At 39.7% G+C, this 17,191-nt stretch overlaps 3 protein-coding genes across 4 annotated transcripts in view; 2 read left to right on the plus strand and 1 right to left on the minus strand.

Moving 5' to 3' along the window:
• The window catches only part of rsrc1 (arginine/serine-rich coiled-coil 1), a 106,913-nt gene extending 104,002 nt beyond the window's left edge, over positions 1 to 2,911 (plus strand). The window contains exons 9-10 of the mRNA XM_029517930.1: positions 849 to 956; positions 2,287 to 2,911. Coding sequence (XP_029373790.1) covers positions 849 to 956; positions 2,287 to 2,379 — 201 coding nt within the window. The 3' untranslated portion in view covers positions 2,380 to 2,911. The remainder of the gene's footprint in view (positions 1 to 848; positions 957 to 2,286) is intronic.
• Positions 2,912 to 4,202: 1,291 nt separating this feature from the next.
• On the plus strand, positions 4,203 to 13,531 carry mlf1 (myeloid leukemia factor 1). Of its 2 annotated transcripts, XM_029518430.1 has the most exons (8): positions 4,298 to 4,344; positions 5,738 to 5,900; positions 9,065 to 9,109; positions 10,752 to 10,835; positions 10,926 to 11,054; positions 11,208 to 11,367; positions 11,779 to 11,917; positions 12,103 to 13,531. In XM_029518430.1, exons 1-8 carry the CDS (start codon positions 4,298 to 4,300, stop codon positions 12,161 to 12,163), a joined length of 828 nt encoding a protein of 275 aa, XP_029374290.1. In that variant the 3' UTR covers positions 12,164 to 13,531. The 2 variants fall into 2 exon arrangements, with proteins under 2 accessions (XP_029374291.1, XP_029374290.1); XM_029518431.1 differs by lacking the exon at positions 9,065 to 9,109 and having other exon boundaries at positions 4,203 to 4,344.
• Positions 13,532 to 14,988: 1,457 nt separating this feature from the next.
• On the minus strand, positions 14,989 to 16,622 carry med29 (mediator complex subunit 29). Its single transcript, XM_029518057.1, has 4 exons — positions 16,408 to 16,622; positions 16,224 to 16,282; positions 16,055 to 16,139; positions 14,989 to 15,544 (listed from the first exon to the last, which is right to left on the minus strand). Exons 1-4 carry the CDS (start codon positions 16,612 to 16,614, stop codon positions 15,317 to 15,319), a joined length of 579 nt encoding a protein of 192 aa, XP_029373917.1. The 5' UTR covers positions 16,615 to 16,622; the 3' UTR covers positions 14,989 to 15,316.
• Between the last annotated feature and the right edge of the window lie 569 nt (positions 16,623 to 17,191).

The raw sequence follows: 17,191 nt of genomic DNA on the forward strand, positions 1-17,191 counted from the left end.
TAGCAAAGATGACTCTGCCAAGTGTTTGAATATTTTAATATTTACAAATTATATTTTCAGTAATCACCAACATGAAAGACACCTTATGTGCTTCAGCTTATCTGAAGCCAGGCCTCTCACTCTGCAATTGCTGATTTAGCCAAACAAGAATCACTCAAAAAATTTTATGTGAATGACACATGAAGTGGAAGCATCGTATATTGCTGATAGCCAGTACAGAAATAAATTATTCAAATTGGATATACTTTAGAATCCATTTTCAACTGCTCTCTCAAATATCTGCTGTCCACAAGTTTACTGCATAGGCCAATCTCTCACTGCCATCTGTTGGACAAATGTTACATTGCAGTTTGTTTCAAGTTTTAAACCAAACCAAGACCAAACCAAAATATTTTCAAAAGATTTGTGGGACTGTTCCATATATCGCAGCCCGCCAATACTGGCTGTTTTCATGATAGTTTATTTTTCTCACATTGTCACTGATTCCAAACAACATATTGAAAACCCCAGCATTCTTATGCAACTTGGAGGGAGATGTTATTGTTATGAGGGAGAGAAATATTTGTCTTCTTGTGCGCATACCTCATTATGTGGTAATTTTATAGCATTACAAGCCATGAATTCATTTTTATATGAATTATGTACGTAAGTAAGTATTGTAAGTATTGCTTCAAAATTTTTTTCTAGCATGTTTCTCTTAAAAAATGTACAGTTATTCTTTGCTTTGATGTATTGTCTGTGTCTTAAAATGTGTTTTTATATTTGATAACCTATTTTAAAACCTAAATGTGCTCATTTTAATTTGAGTGTGAGATTTGTAATTGTTTCTGGTATTTCTGTGGACACAGACAAAACCAGCTGAAGTGAAGCAGGAGTCTGAGAGGGCAGATTCTCAGGAAATAACTCTTCCCATATCCATAGTCTACAATGACAATGACATACTTGCCCATCCCAATGTAAGTTCTCAACTTTTTTCACTGCTTTTTTTTTTTTTTTTGGTAACTTCAATATCACACCAAGCTGCTCTAAAGCTATCTTTAGTTTTAGGCGCAAATAAAGTGGACCTCACCTCATGGGATTTTATCTTTTGGTCCTATTTTTATCAGGATGGTTTTTACCTTATTGATTAGCGGGCACACTTTGCCAATATTTTCTTTTCACAAAGACCACTGCTTCTACTGACACTACCACCACTCTTGCATATTCTGATACTGTGTATTGCATCATATAGAAAAGTGCAGTATAGCAGATGATAGCCTCTGAACATCACCTCCTCCCATGCTGTAGACCAATGATGAAAAACGAGAAGGAAAACTTTAAACTCCAATAATGCTCCCTGGGGATTCCCAGCCATCTATCTCCACTGGGGAAACTAAGTTATGGACTGACGTATGCAGATAACTCTCTCACATACACACACCACCCCCCAGTTCAAATGCACACACATGCACAACCTCAGACAGGCTGATGTATGGTAGCAATATGCCCCAGGCGGGCCCCGGCCCGGGCTCAAGCTCCAGCTCCACTTCCAATTAGAACAGATGAGTCCCATTAGCTCAGCCCAGATACTATCATCCCACACACACAGCCTCATTAGCACCATGACACCAGTGCTGGGCTGACAGACAAGAACTCACTGGTGTTGAATCTAACACACAGATAACATGCAGTGCAGCTGTAAGCAGCATAGGTTAAGAATGAAGAATTGACATGGCCGTGGTTGCTCTACAATCTGCATAATAATAGACATGCATCAACACGTAGATAGATGTACAGTATGTACACATAAGCCAGCACATCAACGTTACCTCTCTCACTCACACACAAGTGCACAATGAATATAGAAGTGATCTTCCAGTTTTTTCCCCTATGTCTTGGTGCCTTGTTCCTCAGTCTCATAGTCATTATGTTCCGTCCTAATAAACAGGTGCCTTCATTCATCAGACAGTTGCAGCAGCAGTTTTATAGCCCTCTTACAATCAATATCATTACTGCTGGTGATGTACTGCCATGAATATAAGTCACATGTGCAAGTCTGTCACTAGTGTAACATACTTCTGGGGCCATAGAACTAGATGACTTAGAAAAGAAAGAGTTTTTTAAATTTTTTGTGTAGTGCATTTTGAAAATGTAAAATTGACAGTCTATGCTCATAGACAGATGCTGTAGATAGTCAGATACTTAAAGGGATAGAAATCCTCCTTCAACAGTTTCTCATGTTTTAATACTATTTTATTTTTTGTCTGCTCTCTGTATATTAACGTGTCTCTGTACTATGTCCTGCAGTTGTTCATGGCCAAGGAGAAAGCAGAGGAGCTGTGGCTCAACCGACTGGTGTTGCTGCGACAGGAGAGGCTGATGGGAAGTCCTGTTACCTGAAAGTCCAAAAACCTAGACCATCCTACAGTTTCCTGGACACTCGCAATCCACGTCTACATCTTACTCACTCCTTTAAATTTGCTTTTATGAAATATCCCCCTTAGTCAAGTTTTCTCTGACACCAGCCCTCTGCTAGTATCTCCTACTTGTTGTGAAGCATTTGTGAGAAAAAATTTGGTTTCGACACTTTGTTAACATTTTCAGTTCATTTCAGTGAAACAATCTGTTTTTGAATTGACTTTATTTATTTTTAATGGATCGTCAAGTCAAATGAACTGATAAGTTTTACCACGTAGATTTGCATTTTGATACTTTTTGTCTCTTGTAATCGATTCAGTAAATAAAGATCACTTTGTTTTTTGTGCATGTGTAAACCTGTGACGATTGTTATGTAAGATAACAGTCGTGTCTTTGGATAGATATATATAAATGAGTCGGCCTGCTACACAGCTAAAAGCAGTCTGTTTCATCCTGAGGTAACCATGTCTCTTTAGTCTGTATGTGGATCGACATTAGACTGGAGTAAATATCTTCCCGCCCACTTGAAATGTCTCTTCTCTTAAATATGCATCATATTGATTGACTTTGTTTATGTTTAGTCAATGTTGTCGCAGTTTGAGCAAGACTTGCTTCAAAGCACTGTCGAGGCCACTCTCAGACCTATTTGTGGAACAGCCAGATGGTAAATCTATACTGAGTCCAGGACACTGTGTTTCGCTCTCCAAATAGTCAGTGTTGTAATGAAATAATGAGTCAGAGTTCATAAATGAAATGGTAAAGCAACCGCACAAATGAAGCTTTGCTGTGTGGGTGTTCACACAGTGAGCTGTGTATGGCCTAAATGGTGCCAAGTGTTTGTCCTTAAGGTCTTCACACCCTCTAATTAGAAACACTCCAGAAACACAAGTATTGTTGTTTAATCGTTGAGAGCATCATGTGATTTTTTTTTTCTTCTTTGTCAGAGGATGGCTTCAAATTGTGTCTATACAGAATATGAAATTGTAACCTCTTCATTTGGTTTCAGGGACAAAGTTGCAGTCCTTGTTTTTCCAAATGATCTATCGATCAAACTAAAGAGCCAGACAGATGAATTCATCCAAAGTTAGTCTTTTCAGTACAAACTCTGTGGTGAAGAAATGACTAAAAGTCGAGAAGTCTTCGCTCAGACTGTTAGAGTTTCAACCTAACTTATCTCTGAGCAGCGGTACCAAGCCTTTATATTCCCACTGTCCAGCAGGGACATGCGACATTGAAAAATCAAAAATAATGACATTACCGGTGACACGCGACATTGAAAAATCAAAAAATCAAAAATCATGACATTACCGGTGACACGCGACATAAAAAAAAAAAATCAAAAATCATGACATTGCCGGTAACACGCGACATTAAAAAAAATAATGACATTACCGGTGACACGCGACATTGAAAAATCAAAAAATCAAAAATCGTGACATTACCGGTGACACGCGACATAAAAAAAAAAATCAAAAATCATGACATTGCCGGTAACACGCGATATTAAAAAAAATCATGACATTACCGGTGACACGCGACATTAAAAAAAATCAAAAATCATGATATTACCGGTGACACGCGACACTAAGAAATCAAAAAATCAAAAATCATGACATTACCGGTGACACGCTTCAGCAGAAGAAGGACATTTTAAAAGAGATCATTGGAGTTCCGTTGCCACGACAGCCGGCCAAAACAGTCAGCGCGCGGACAGCGGTTCGAAGCTCCGAATAACCAGCCAATCCGGTGGCCGGATTGGCGTCACGTGGCAGGTGTCAGCGCTTCTAAACGACTTTGAGTCCCACCGCCTCCATAGTAACGACACCGAGGCAGAGCGGCGAGGCAGGGACTCCGGAGGCCGCGTCCCCCATCTGATTTTATTATTCCCAAATCCGAGGAAATGTTCAACAATAACTTCAGGGACTTTGAGGAGGACCCATTCTTCTCGTGAGTAGCCGGTTCTGTGGTTAATTTTATTAACCGAAGAATCTTTAGCTTGTAATATTGGCTGAAGCGTTTGTTTTAATAATGCATCAATTAAAATGGCGTTTATGAATGGAACAGAAAGTCCACAGGCTAATTATTCTAAAGCAGGAAGCTAATTAATATTTGTAGGACAAATAAACAGCGAATTGATGAAGATTTTTACTTTCATTTTTAATTAGAATTTAATTTGAACAAGATATCAACAGATATTAGATCTAACTTACCTGACTGGCTGTCACGCTTGACTAATGTTGACTTTAACTAAGTTTGTGTTGTGAGGTAAAATGGGGTGTCCTGCACGTCATGTCAACCTCCCAGCACTGAGCAGACCTCATATCTGTAATCTCCTAACCTGTCACATTATCACTTTTACATAGTATATGGATAGACAGGGCTTGTGTGATTCACTACTTTCTTAAAGTAACTCAAAAAGGAAATGTCAGATGAGACTGGCTACTTTATTACTATAAAATATGCATCTATGAATTTAGGAACTAACTGTGATTCAGGTTTGAATCTTTTTAGGAAGGAAATAAAAAGCACTGTTCCCAGGACACAGTTCACGGGACAGTTTATAAAAAGTTGTTGCTTGTCAGTCTATAGTGTTACAGACACTTTCCATGAGTGAACACCTGCTGAGTTAGTGTGACCGCTCTTGATTGAGGCCAGTGCAAGTCAAGTCTGGTTTATTTTTAAAGCACATTTAAAAACAATCGTTGACCGAAGTGCTTTACAAGAGAAAGTCGGAGCAGAAAACTTTAATATTAAAGCAAAGATTGATTGATATAAATATACAAGTAGCACACAAGACAATATAAACATATTGAAATAAATAGTGAAAACAGTAAAAGCCAGAGGTTGGGATAGTGTTTTTTTATGAATGATATGCTACGGAGAATAGATGAGTTTTTAGCCGGGCTTTGAATGCATCAATGGAATGTGATTCTATGATATTTTGGGGCAAACTATTCCACAGTTCTGGACCAACAAGTGAAAATATGTCACCCTTCGATTTGAGCTGTGTGTGTGGAATAGAAAGCAGTGATTTGCAAGAGGGGCTGATATAATTTTTGGGGTACTTGTTGGGTTTCCTTGAGTTTAGTCTAGACCTGCCTTAATGTAACTTTGTTATGATTTGGCTCTCAACAAAATTAATTAGCATATGAATGTGGGTGCCCCTTTTTCCAAGGTGTTGTGATCCTTGAAGAATCTTTCCTGAGCTGACATGAGACATCTGAACCATTCTCAGATGGTGGAATTGAGTGCTTATTGGAAGGACATTTTCATCCTTTTTTAGATTTCAAACAACATAAAGTGAATCCTGGGTTCTCTACTTCCTCTTCCTCTCCAACAGGGATCCCTTCCGTGCTCACAGGGAACAAATGAGGCAGATGATGCGTAGCTTCTCTGAGCCCTTCTGTGGGTCACTAATGCCCAGTATAATGGAAGGGAGAAGCCGTGGTCACGACATGGCAGAATATCCTAGCTCTTCCCTGGGGCTGAGGGATGAACACAGGGTGAGAACATGCATTTTTTGAAAGCATTTTGCAATGTTGAGTTAAGAATGACTGGTGAAGTGAATTGGTAATAAAGCTCTACTGACTGTGTTACAGTATCCATATATGTTTATGCACACAAGTGAATAATCCATATATTTATCAGATGGGATCAAAGATGGAGCTCCACCTTCAGCAGATTGTTCATACACCTCACAACCATCTCTGTGCTGTATATAAGTATATGACCACAGATGATTAGTGTTTGGGGGAATTGCTAAGTTTACTAAGGTTATAGATTGGAGGCTGGCCACTGGCAACGTAACTGGAGCACCACTCACTGAGGTATGGGGCCATGTGAGTCTCTTGTTTAAAGGAAAGGCAACCCCCTTGGCCTCTCTGGACAGTTATATCTAGCCCTGAGGAGCCCTATTTATAGTGCACTGTTCCACTCATATACTGCTTTCTTGTAAGTACAACCAGACTTCTCTAACTCTCGCACCAACAGGACCCCAGAGACCAGTGCTTTTTACTGCTGAGATGTGCTGCTGCTGAAAATAACCGTTTATTTTGATATGATTTGAGGTGGCTTGGTTGTCATGTCAACTTAAAATATATTTGTCTGCAAATATAACTGCTTCTTAAATCTTTGCTTTCACACGCTTGTATAGCAGGCAAAGGGCTGTAATAGCTGGGGATTTGTAATACCCGCTGAAGGTATGATGATTAGAAAGTACTCTTGGACCAGTTGTTTGCTTTGAAACATTTGGATGTAAATGGTTCAGGCTTATAGTGAAAAAGGAGGTAGGCTGCTTCATTCTGCCATATTGCACCCATTAACCTTTCCCAGATCACCCGCTCCACTGCTTATTTATCCCTGCTAAGTCAAATTTAGTCCCCGTCACCTGCTTTAATCCCACTTCCTCATGAGGCCTGTATATTTATCCTTGATAATGACTCTCATCAGAAGGCTAACCTCAATAGCCACCATCCTACTCATTCGCATCATTCAATTAATTTACTAATGCCAGCTGAGGAGGGGCTGCTTGACTAATGACCTCAAGAACAGCAGGTGAAATGCAGATGCACTGTAAAATCTCCATGCAAACAAATAATATAATCTGATTTTAAAACTGCTGTGCTTATTTAGTGCACGCTTTACGATTTTTATCAGTCTCTTAACTGCTTTTCTTATAGTCACAAGTTGTAAACAGAAAGCTAACAGTATGGTAAGATACAGAGAAATATTGCTATCTAAATTACTCCAACAACCTACAGATTTTATCACAGTACTCGTGCACACTTATCAGAGGATAAAGATCTGTCTTGTGGTGCCCAGCAGTAGTGAGAGGGCTGTAGCTTTGGTGCTCTGTTCTTGGCTTTGTGAAGGCATGTGTGTGGATGTCATGGACACTCTGTTTTCTCATTGTTGCTCTTTTGGTCCATCTGTTACATAGAAAGTGCCTTGGCAGTGTTTGTGCATTAGCTTCTAAATGACAGACAGCTCACTCTAATACCGCTCTCCAATATCACAGGCACAAATGTTCACACAAAACATACATACAGCAATAAACATGATCATGAGCAGAAATGCACAGTACGTGCAAAACAGACTGGCATGCATATAATTTTGAAAGGGTGTGGACTTATTTTGAAGACTTTTTTCTTATTGGTTTCTGATTGGACAGCTTGCAGAGTGAAAGGAAATGGAGGAGAGCAAATGACGCTGGTTGAAACCGCACCAGCATTGCCAACAAGGACCTTGCGGTGCCCTTTTCATGGGGCCAACGCTCTATCCACTATGCCACGGGTGCCAGTGGCATAGTGGATAGAGCTTGTCCTTCTTGTATTAGCTTCCTAAGCATTAGATTCCCACTGGGAAATTAAGCTGTCTTACCTTTCAAGCTTGCTGTGGGTGCTCACATTTCTTAGTCTCTTGCCAATATCCACTAGCTGGTTCTTATCATCTTTCAGCATGCTCATTCATCTGGGCCTCATCTGTACTGTTGAATGACAATCAGGCATCATTGTATGTTTGATATGCTTTTTTTGATTCCATGGTTTGTACCATGCAAGACTGGATGGCTGTAAGTAAAGCTTATATCATCATTTTTTGTATCTGTATGCCCTTCATGTGAGGAATTCCTCTCACGCCAGAGGCAGTGTGAAAAGTCAGCAGTTCCTAAGCACCATTTTCACCAAAGCATCAGTTACCACAATCAGGCTCAGTTCCTCCTTCTCTTATGGTATTCTGGTTCAAAGAGCACAAATTTTACAAAATGTCTCCAACTCCCTGGTGATGCACCGTTTCCCTTCACCCACAACTTCACTTTTCATTTTATGTATGAATCATATCTACAGTCCATGTCCCCTATGGTGTAACAAATATCTCCCCAAGGGGCAGGAGCAGTCTGCTGTGGAGGGCACAGTGGCAGGTTCAGGAACAGATTAAGGGAGAGATGGAGAAAAAAGAATGCCAATCTGCAATAGAGCCTAAAATAATGTGTTAAAGACCACTGGGTCTGCGTTGCTTATTTTGCACCCCTCTCTGCACTACCCCAGTCTAAATATAATGCTGGCAGATATATAACTCGCATTTATTAGTTCATAGATGCCACTCTGGGATAAAATTGGCTGTGAGGCTTCATAAATGCTGTTGAGGAGCATCTTACCTTAGCTTGACCTTTGAAAAGAACTGAGAACAGCCTTGCACTCACCGACCCTCTATCAGATCCCTGCCCTGGCTGGTCCACCCAGCCCACCGCTACCTTCCTAGAATCAAGCTCAGTTTCAGTGTTAAACCAACACTAATCTCTGGCAATGCGACCCAATTACACATGGAACACAAGTCATTCAACACCCCACTCAGTATGCACAATACCCCTGCAAATCACACCCCGAGAGAACACAGGGCCAGACTGAAGCTTCTCCCTCCTCTCTGGATTGTCACTACTTGGTGCCTGTGCTCCCAAAGGGTTCGTGGCCTTGAAGGGTCATGTTTAAGGTCACATGGAGAGCTCTCTGTAACTTTGTCAAAGGCTTAATGATGAGCTAAAACAACTTAACAACTTCCATGGCAACAAAAAAGCAAAAAGTGAATATGATTTGTATTTGTTTGCAAGTACCATGCAATGCAAATCCAACGCTATGATTTGTTGCTAAAATGATCTTGTTTGAATCCTCAGGATATGAGCCGGTCATTGTTGCCCTTTGGCAGTATTGACAGCACGGTCAGTGGAGTCCTGCTGTGTGCACTGTGATATGAATCTCTCTTTTAAAGCCATACTAACCAGGTTCATGCTCTAATGGTATAACTAACAAGACAAGAATCCGTCATTCAAAGCGGTAATAGTGTACCCCCAATACATTAAATCCAATTTTTCATCATGACACCAATACATGTATTATTTAACTGAATCTCCCACGGGTAATTAACTCACTTCTTACCTATATTCTTTGAGTCCACTAACACTTATTGCTATGGATGCGAACTGTAAAATTACACTGGTATGCTTGCAACTATGGCGTTTGAATTGTGAATGTATATACGTACTAATGCTTTGTCTGTCCACAGAGAGTAAGGCTGAAGTGTTTGGTGAGGCTAGTTTCCCCATTTCCCCAAAATCTGTTCATTGATTTAGAAATAGAAAACACCCACACAGACTATCCAACACTAAGTTAAACTCCTTCCATAAAGCAGGTGCTTTCATAGAGATAAATACAAATAAGATCAGCTAAAGGACAGATAAGGTAACTGAATTTGGGAAAAAATGATTTCCACAGTTCTAACTATACGGGGTATAATATCAAATGTTTTACAAAAGCCAGCTATGTAAGTCAGGCATGTTAACGTGCCTACTGTCAGATCATGGTAACAGTGGGTTTTTTTGTTATTTTTTTTTGTTGTTTTTTGTTTTTTGTTTTGAGGGGGGTTGTGTTTAGTCCAGAGGCCAACATTTATTTCCAACCATGTCTGTAGGTCTGTTCCACATACTGTATAACAGGGCAATAAGCTTAAATGTGGAACAAAACAGCACGTTACACCAGGAAAATAACAAATAACTTGTTGAAACACTGTGGCCAGAATGGGAATGACGAGTGATTTGTTTTCTCAGAGCAGTCTAATATGTGCTGTTATCAACTGCAACTCCATCATTCATGTCCCGTTGACAAGATTAATGCCACCTCTTTAGCGACTTTAGAAAAATTTTGCCCTGGTTCTCCTCCTGAGTAAAAGAAATATAGTGATTCAATCATAGTAATCTGCAGTCCCTGGCAGCAACAATGCAGAATAAGAAGATCTGAAGTATCTAATGTCAACAAATTTTGAATGGCAATATGCAATGACTGACAAGAGTGGTATACAGGGTTTTTTGGCTCAAACTGACACCTCAAAGTGAACTACTGAAGCACTTCCGAAAAGTACTATGCATTTTAAACTATGAATACAATTCACACGATATATATTTCACAGTATGACTTTTCTGCATCATCTAATCAAATAAAAACCATGCAATGTCATTTATAGATAAGATGGACAGGCAGTGGGGGAGTGTGGGCACCAGTGTCTATGCTGAGTGCACAACAGGGTTTGCCCTTTGCTGCGTGTTATCCCCCTTACTCTCACTGGGGCGAAGCAAATATACCTGAAAAATGTCCCAAAATAACCATAAAAAGCAATAGCAGAAAGTTAGCCATCTTAAAAACTCCTACCCAAAGAAACAAGCACCTTGTGTGTTTGCATGCAGATTTCTAATGGATTTCTAATTTTGCTGTGAACTCTATGCAAATAGCTGACATATATTGTAGTGATAAGATGTAAATGTAAATGTCGAAGCCTTTTGCTATATTTTCCCTCTTGTGTTTGTGCAGGACATGATGAGAAGCCCATTCAGCATGTTTGACAACGTTATGGGCAATATGAGAAACAGGATGCAGGACATACACCAAAACTTTGTGAGTTCACTCTAGTAACTGTTTTGTGCTCTATTCCTTTCAATTGGCAGCCACTTCCTCAAAATGTTCTGGTACATGTGTGTGTTTCAGGACAACATGTCCACAGGTTCAAATACCCACTCATTCAGCTCTTCATCAGTCATGACGTATTCAAAAGTTGGAAATGAGCCTCCAAAGGTCTTCCAGGCAACCACGTCAACACGCCGTGCCCCTGGAGGGGTAAGTGCACCATTAGATGTGTCATAGTATTATATCAAAATTCAGTTCAGTTCCCTGAGCTTGGAGAAGTAAATGTCTATGGAAGACTCACTCAATAACTTATCTTACAGAGGTGCTTCTCCTCTGGACACAGTAATGATGTTTTATCCACAGATCAAGGAGACCCGGCACGCGGTTAAAGACTCTGAGAGTGGCCTTGAGAAGATGTCAATTGGTCATCACATCCAGGACAGGGGACATGTTGTTGAGAAGAAATACAACAAGAAAACAGGAGAGAAGGAGTTCATCCAGGATTTCCAGAATTTGGATGAATGTACGTTGATATGATCCAGTGCATGGAATCATTGCAGTGGATGCTCATGGTAAAAATATGGAGGATCTGGCCATATCTATTTCACAGATACCACTAAAAGAAAACGGCTAAATTATGTAGAGTGAATGCCTTTATTTAAGAGCAAGACATTAATGAATGACGGTAAATACTGATATATTACCCAGCCGTAGGTTTAGGAAAATGTTTTAACCTTATTCTAACACACTCAGTGGACTTGTGTTTTTCTTGCATTTTTCTGTACTGAAAATGTACCGAACCATGATTTCCAAACCAAGGTACATACCGAACCGTGACTTTAGCATACTGTTACACCCCTACTGTCTAGGTATTTGTAGGCCATCAGCCCACAGTCAGAATGTTGCCTAATATGACCTGATGCTCCACCTGCAGCTGAAGCACAGTCTTTTGACGATGAGTGGCAGCAGGAGGTCTCCAAGTTCCAACCATCTGGCCCCATGTCTCACCTGGAGGAAGCCCAACCTCGTGCTGTTGGCTGGGCAGCCCTCACTGGTCCTGAGCAGGCTCTAAGGTTAGTATGATATGCTCAGCCCACATGGAGTGTTGTACACAGAACAGAATCTGCAGATCAGGATCAACTAACAAACAAGTGGGAGGCACAAACACCGGATACTTCGTATGAGTGTATTGGTATGAAATTGCAGTTGCTTAAATGTGGGAATTGTGATTATTAACTTTCTTTAATATACTCCACAGTGACCAACCAAAGGCTGAGGCTAAAGGCAAAGTTAAAGGCTCGGGCTCAACAAAAAAGTAAAACCATCTGTTATGAGCTTATTAAAGTCCTTTCAGGATCATGCTGTACCCTCTGGTGCTCTGGAGCCTCACACAATGTTTTCATCATCATGATAGACAGAATCAGAAGTCACTAACCCAAATTCTGTAATATTAGAGAGAATATACATTTTATCAGCTGCCTGTTTTCTAAAGCATACAGTGCAATTTCAAAAACAATGTGCTGAGAATTGAGACCTGCTGAAAAATGGCTGCCCCATTACAGTGAACATCATTCTCCGCTGTTTCATGGAGGAAGTTATTCCGAGCCCACTGTCAATACTTCAAATCTTAGCTTTGTAGAGTTATCAATTAAATTTAAGAACATAAAGATGACATGGTTGAATTAGGTGCTGAAAAACTCTAATATCCTATGGTATACTTGAAGAAAGGTTGGCAGCAGTGTTAAATATCAACAATTTGTGGCGTCCTTAACCTATCATACCAACCAGGAAGCTAAAAGGGTCAACACTATATCTGTGGTTGTAATGATCATGAAACAAATTAGAACTACTCAAAGGGCAGTTTGTTTATAATTTCACACAAAATGAATAGAATTTGCTGTAGGTACAGTAAATGGAACCTTCTACATGTTTCTCACATTAAGTTATCATCCTTCTACAACACAAAAAATAGACATTTTGACTGCTTGAAATCCTCTAATTTACTTAGACAATGTCTAAATCGTCTTGTAACTATGTTGTCTGGTACCTGATGTTCTAGATATATGTATTATATCTGCTGTAATCTTTGTAAAAAGAAAAATAATACTCTTCCCTTTTTATATTGTTACTTTGCTTTCTGCTGTTTTTCATTGGATGAGCTCTGCAACACAGTGCAAACGCTTGACAGTGCCTGGATTATTCTCAATAATTCAAGCTTTGCTCTTGTATATTTTTTTCAAGGTTTAAATAAAAGAAGTCCTGTGTCAACACAGACCGTTGTCTGTAAATAAAACTGTAGACTACGAAAGTTAATTTGGTGTTTTGTTTTTAATCGGTTCCAAACCAGGTTCACATAAATATTCACTAAAAAGAAAGAGAACTTATGTCTGAACTTAAAAACACTCAGTATTTGTTATTGAACAACCTTTACATTTTGTATGCTCATTTGGCCTTGAAGGGTTTTCTTAGAGTGTGAGCATGAACAGTAACTGCCCTCTGAGTGTGTCTGTTTGGTAGTGACCCAGGGTTGTATTTTTGGATCCAAGTGCTTGTCAGTAGCTCATATTGGTCTGAGATGCTACACAGCTGCAAGCCCAACAGGCTTCCCAGTTACGTGCTTGTGTGTCAGACTTCATCAATCTCTTAACTTCAACATAGGACATGGCATTGAACAGTCTCTAACGATACAGTATATGGATGAACAAGAATCCCAGTGTAAGACGTTTTCTCACTCAGTACAGGGGGAAGAAAGCACTGGGGGCAGAGGAAGATGAGCCATTCAAAGAACATTGTTGAAAATGAACAAATTTAACTTGTCACGTGGCTGAGGGAGAATAAAATGCTCCATTCTTGGAAAAGAAAGGAATCACTCAAATGTGTAAAGAGACCTGTATATCACGTGCAGAGACTGGACCAAGTCTTAAAAACACCTCCCCCTCAAAAGGTTTATTTTGTGCACTCTTTGAATTCCTCTCCATGATACCAGGATACTATTCATGTGGCATGTGAGGAATTTTATTGAAAAGACACAATTCTGCTGGCTTTGTACATTTTTAGTTGAATGTTTTGTTTTTCTTTTACTACTCCTTGTTTTCAGTCTGGGTTAACTTCACTGGAGGGAATTAACATAAAGAGCATAGAACATTTCCTCACAGGAATTTTGAGAGTGCCTCAGGGGGCTGTTTCCAGGGGAGGGAAGTCTGTGTCTGCCCCACAGTAATGTGTGAAAAGTGAACAGCATTGACTTTAGTTCAGTGTGTGTGTTTCGGTTGATCAACTGCTCTGATTGGAGTCGGCACTTGGGGCACGCACACACCTGCAGCTGCAGGGAGAAAGCCCAGAGAGCCCAAAACAAGTAGATTTTTGTCTCAGTGAAGCCCTCAAATTAAGGCTACATATGACAAAACAATAACTCCGATCAGAGAAGTGGCCAGACGGTGACCTCTACAACAAGTTCCTGAGGCGGTGTGTGTCTTTTGGTGTTTCTAGAGCCTAAAATGTGGACAAGAAAGCGTAAAATACAGAGACAGTATGGTGAAACTACACAAGTAACTCTGAACATTCCTTACAACACACTCACTATAAACTGAAAATCTGTCCATATTGAACATTTGGTTCCCAAAAAGTATAAAAGATATGAAATAACTGAAAATTGTCATGAATAGACAAGACTTTTGTCAACGAGTCTGTACTAAGTATGGGGAAGTAATGCAGGTTTGAAAAAGGCTGAAAGTTTGAGTCAAAGCTACACACTAATACACAACCACAATAGACCCCCATTCATTTTTTTGGCAGCTTTTTTGCTGTTTGCTCCGATTGAATCTGAGCTGCACGGTTTGATACGTAATTTGCTGTGTTTTTCTCAAAATCCAAAGACAGGAGACTAATTGAAATTTTGACGTAAGAGGAATAATTATCATAAGAAAAAGAAACACGCAGGATAACAATAGTGACTCCAGGCAGAGCTCTGTAGCTATTACTATAGAAATATTTTTACACATGCATATATATTTATTGTCTCTGCAATACCTGCAAAAACAAGTGAAGGAGTTTTATGCACGTGCTTCTCTCGTGCTTAAAAATTACATCCTCTGATGGAACAGTCTTCCTTTATAGATGTTGAATAATGGAGGAAACATTTGTATGTGTAGAAACGGTTTAATATTCAATACAAACAAGCTACAAAAGACCTGTGACCTGTACTGATGTGGCAGGTACAACTCTGCCACCACCTACTGGTCATCTCCAAACATGACTTATTGTCAGGAATATTTACACAGCGCTTACAAAGAAACATAAATTATAAAGAATTCCCAGGCTTGCTGCAAAAGATCTTAAGGAATAAAACAGCATGTTGAGAAATGTAGCAGAAAACTGAGATCTGAAGACAGGAGCTCTTCAAACATGAAATCCATCATCGTTCCTAAAACAGTCCCCAGATGGAAAGAAGAGTCGGAGCAGTCAGTGCAGGTCTACATGAGTCCCTGAGGCTGTCCCTTTCCTGCAATTTTCTTGGAGCACTCTAGCAAAGCATTGTGGATGTCTTTGGCACAGGAGATCTGAGATTTAATCATACCAAGGTACTGGGCATAAGACATGGACTCTGTCTGCACTGTGTCTGGCTTGGTGGCTGTTGGGACCAGGTTGGGTGAATGTTTGGCGCTGTCGATGCTCTGAGAAAGACACTCATATGCCAGCCGCTGCAAAGACGAGAGAAAACACAAGCAGAGTCCACACTGAATGTCAATGCATGTCAAAGTTTTGGGCTTTAGATTTAACAGATAACACTAGGATGGGATGTCCCAGCAGTAGGAGAACAGATTAAGGGACGCTGATAAAAGTACTACTGAGTCACTCATGATGACCGTTACCTTGATACTTTTCTCAGTGCCTTAGACATATTTACACACACCATATATGTTTCTATATATCGTAGCTCTAATTTTGTGTTCCCATAAATGATTTAGGTAACAAGCAAAGGGACATAAGCAGATTCGACAGTTTGGACACTGCCGCTCCTTCCAGTTATTGAATGTAGTCATAAAAACATCCTGTTATGTCAGTGGTTGATGATTTGAGAGTAACTTCAGTGTTTTGACTTATACTTATGAACAATTTACAACATACAAATTACTACCATCGGGTGTCTAAGTGAAGTGGCTGTAATTTCTCCATGGGATGACTCAAGTAATTATTAAAATATGTCTTACCAGGCAAAGCTCCAGTTGATCACAAAGGGCATAAAACTCTTCCAGACTTTTGTCGAAGCGCTGAACGGAGGCGTCGCTGCTTTTGCTAAAGAAAAATGAAGCAGACATTGTGAGGACGAGAAACTTCCGCCTGGATGGAGCGGTGCCGTAAAGTTGTCTGCCTACTCACATGCCGTTGTCAATAGCGGTGTTATGCGCCAAATTCAGGGATGCAATCTTCATAACATTCTGAAAATGTAAAAATATATCGATAACCGTGGAGAATGCTGTAGATGTAGCACATCTTCAATTTGTTCGGACTGTGGGAGCGTTGACCACTGTATTCATATTCTGACTCTTTTCAGCTAAATTACCTGCAGACTTTCCTTCAGCTGTGGAATCAGCATCTTAAATCTATGAACCGGGTCAAAGTCTTGCTGCTGACTCAACTGCTGCTGCTGCTGCTGCTGCTGTTGCTGTTGCTGCTGCTGCTGTTGTTGTTGTTGTTGCTGTTGTTGTATTGAGGCGGATTGCTGTAACCCTGGCTGAGACATCGGCCCACCGGGCTGCTGAGACGCCATCTTCACCAGCAGCTTCACCGGAAGAGAAGTATGATATCCGGTGCGTTGTTTCAAAATTAGGGCGTGTCGTTGGACTGAAAGTTATTTAGTATTTAAGTTTGTTGTGCAAATTTTTTGTAATCTTGGTTCATGTTAATGTTATATGCGTATCTCCCTCTCTGTGCATATTTTTTCATCCGTTGCTGCTTTTTATTTACCCAATAACCTACAAGAATACGGATTCTATTCTTATTTTAATTCATTCATTGCTATAATATAATTTTCTGAGTTTAAATAATAAAGCGTTGTACTGAGTCTCACTGTACGGTAATACACGATAACAAATTACAATAGAAGTAAAACTTATAATAAGTATAGAGTGTAAATTTCAATAAAAGTGCGTGTGTTATTTATTCTAAAACAGTAATGTAAGACAAACGAAAGACAAACTACAACTAGAATTAACTAAATTTTTATCCTATCTACTCTACTCTACTCTGTAATTACACATATATATATATATATATATATATATATATATATATATATATATATATATATATATATATATATATATATAGTTGCTTCTGCTGTGGAG

The sequence above is a fragment of the Echeneis naucrates genome, chromosome 13 (genome assembly GCF_900963305.1).
Source record: "Echeneis naucrates chromosome 13, fEcheNa1.1, whole genome shotgun sequence".
Classification (NCBI taxonomy): Eukaryota; Metazoa; Chordata; class Actinopteri; order Carangiformes; family Echeneidae; genus Echeneis; species Echeneis naucrates.

What these genes read in the sequence shown, in the direction of transcription:
- mlf1 (XM_029518430.1), top strand. Translation starts at nt 4,298, where the DNA reads ATGTTCAACAATAACTTCAGGGACTTTGAGGAGGACCCATTCTTCTC. An exon ending in GAGGAGGACCCATTCTTCTC is followed by an intron (nt 4,345 to 5,737) that starts GTGAGTAGCCGG and finishes CCTCTCCAACAG; the next exon opens with GGATCCCTTCCGTGCTCACA. An exon ending in TTGGCAGTATTGACAGCACG is followed by an intron (nt 9,110 to 10,751) that starts GTCAGTGGAGTC and finishes GTGTTTGTGCAG; the next exon opens with GACATGATGAGAAGCCCATT.
- med29 (XM_029518057.1), bottom strand. Translation starts at nt 16,614, where the DNA reads ATGGCGTCTCAGCAGCCCGGTGGGCCGATGTCTCAGCCAGGGTTACAG. An exon ending in AGCTGAAGGAAAGTCTGCAG is followed by an intron (nt 16,283 to 16,407) that starts GTAATTTAGCTG and finishes TTACATTTTCAG; the next exon opens with AATGTTATGAAGATTGCATC. An exon ending in ATCAACTGGAGCTTTGCCTG is followed by an intron (nt 15,545 to 16,054) that starts GTAAGACATATT and finishes TCGTCTTTGCAG; the next exon opens with CGGCTGGCATATGAGTGTCT.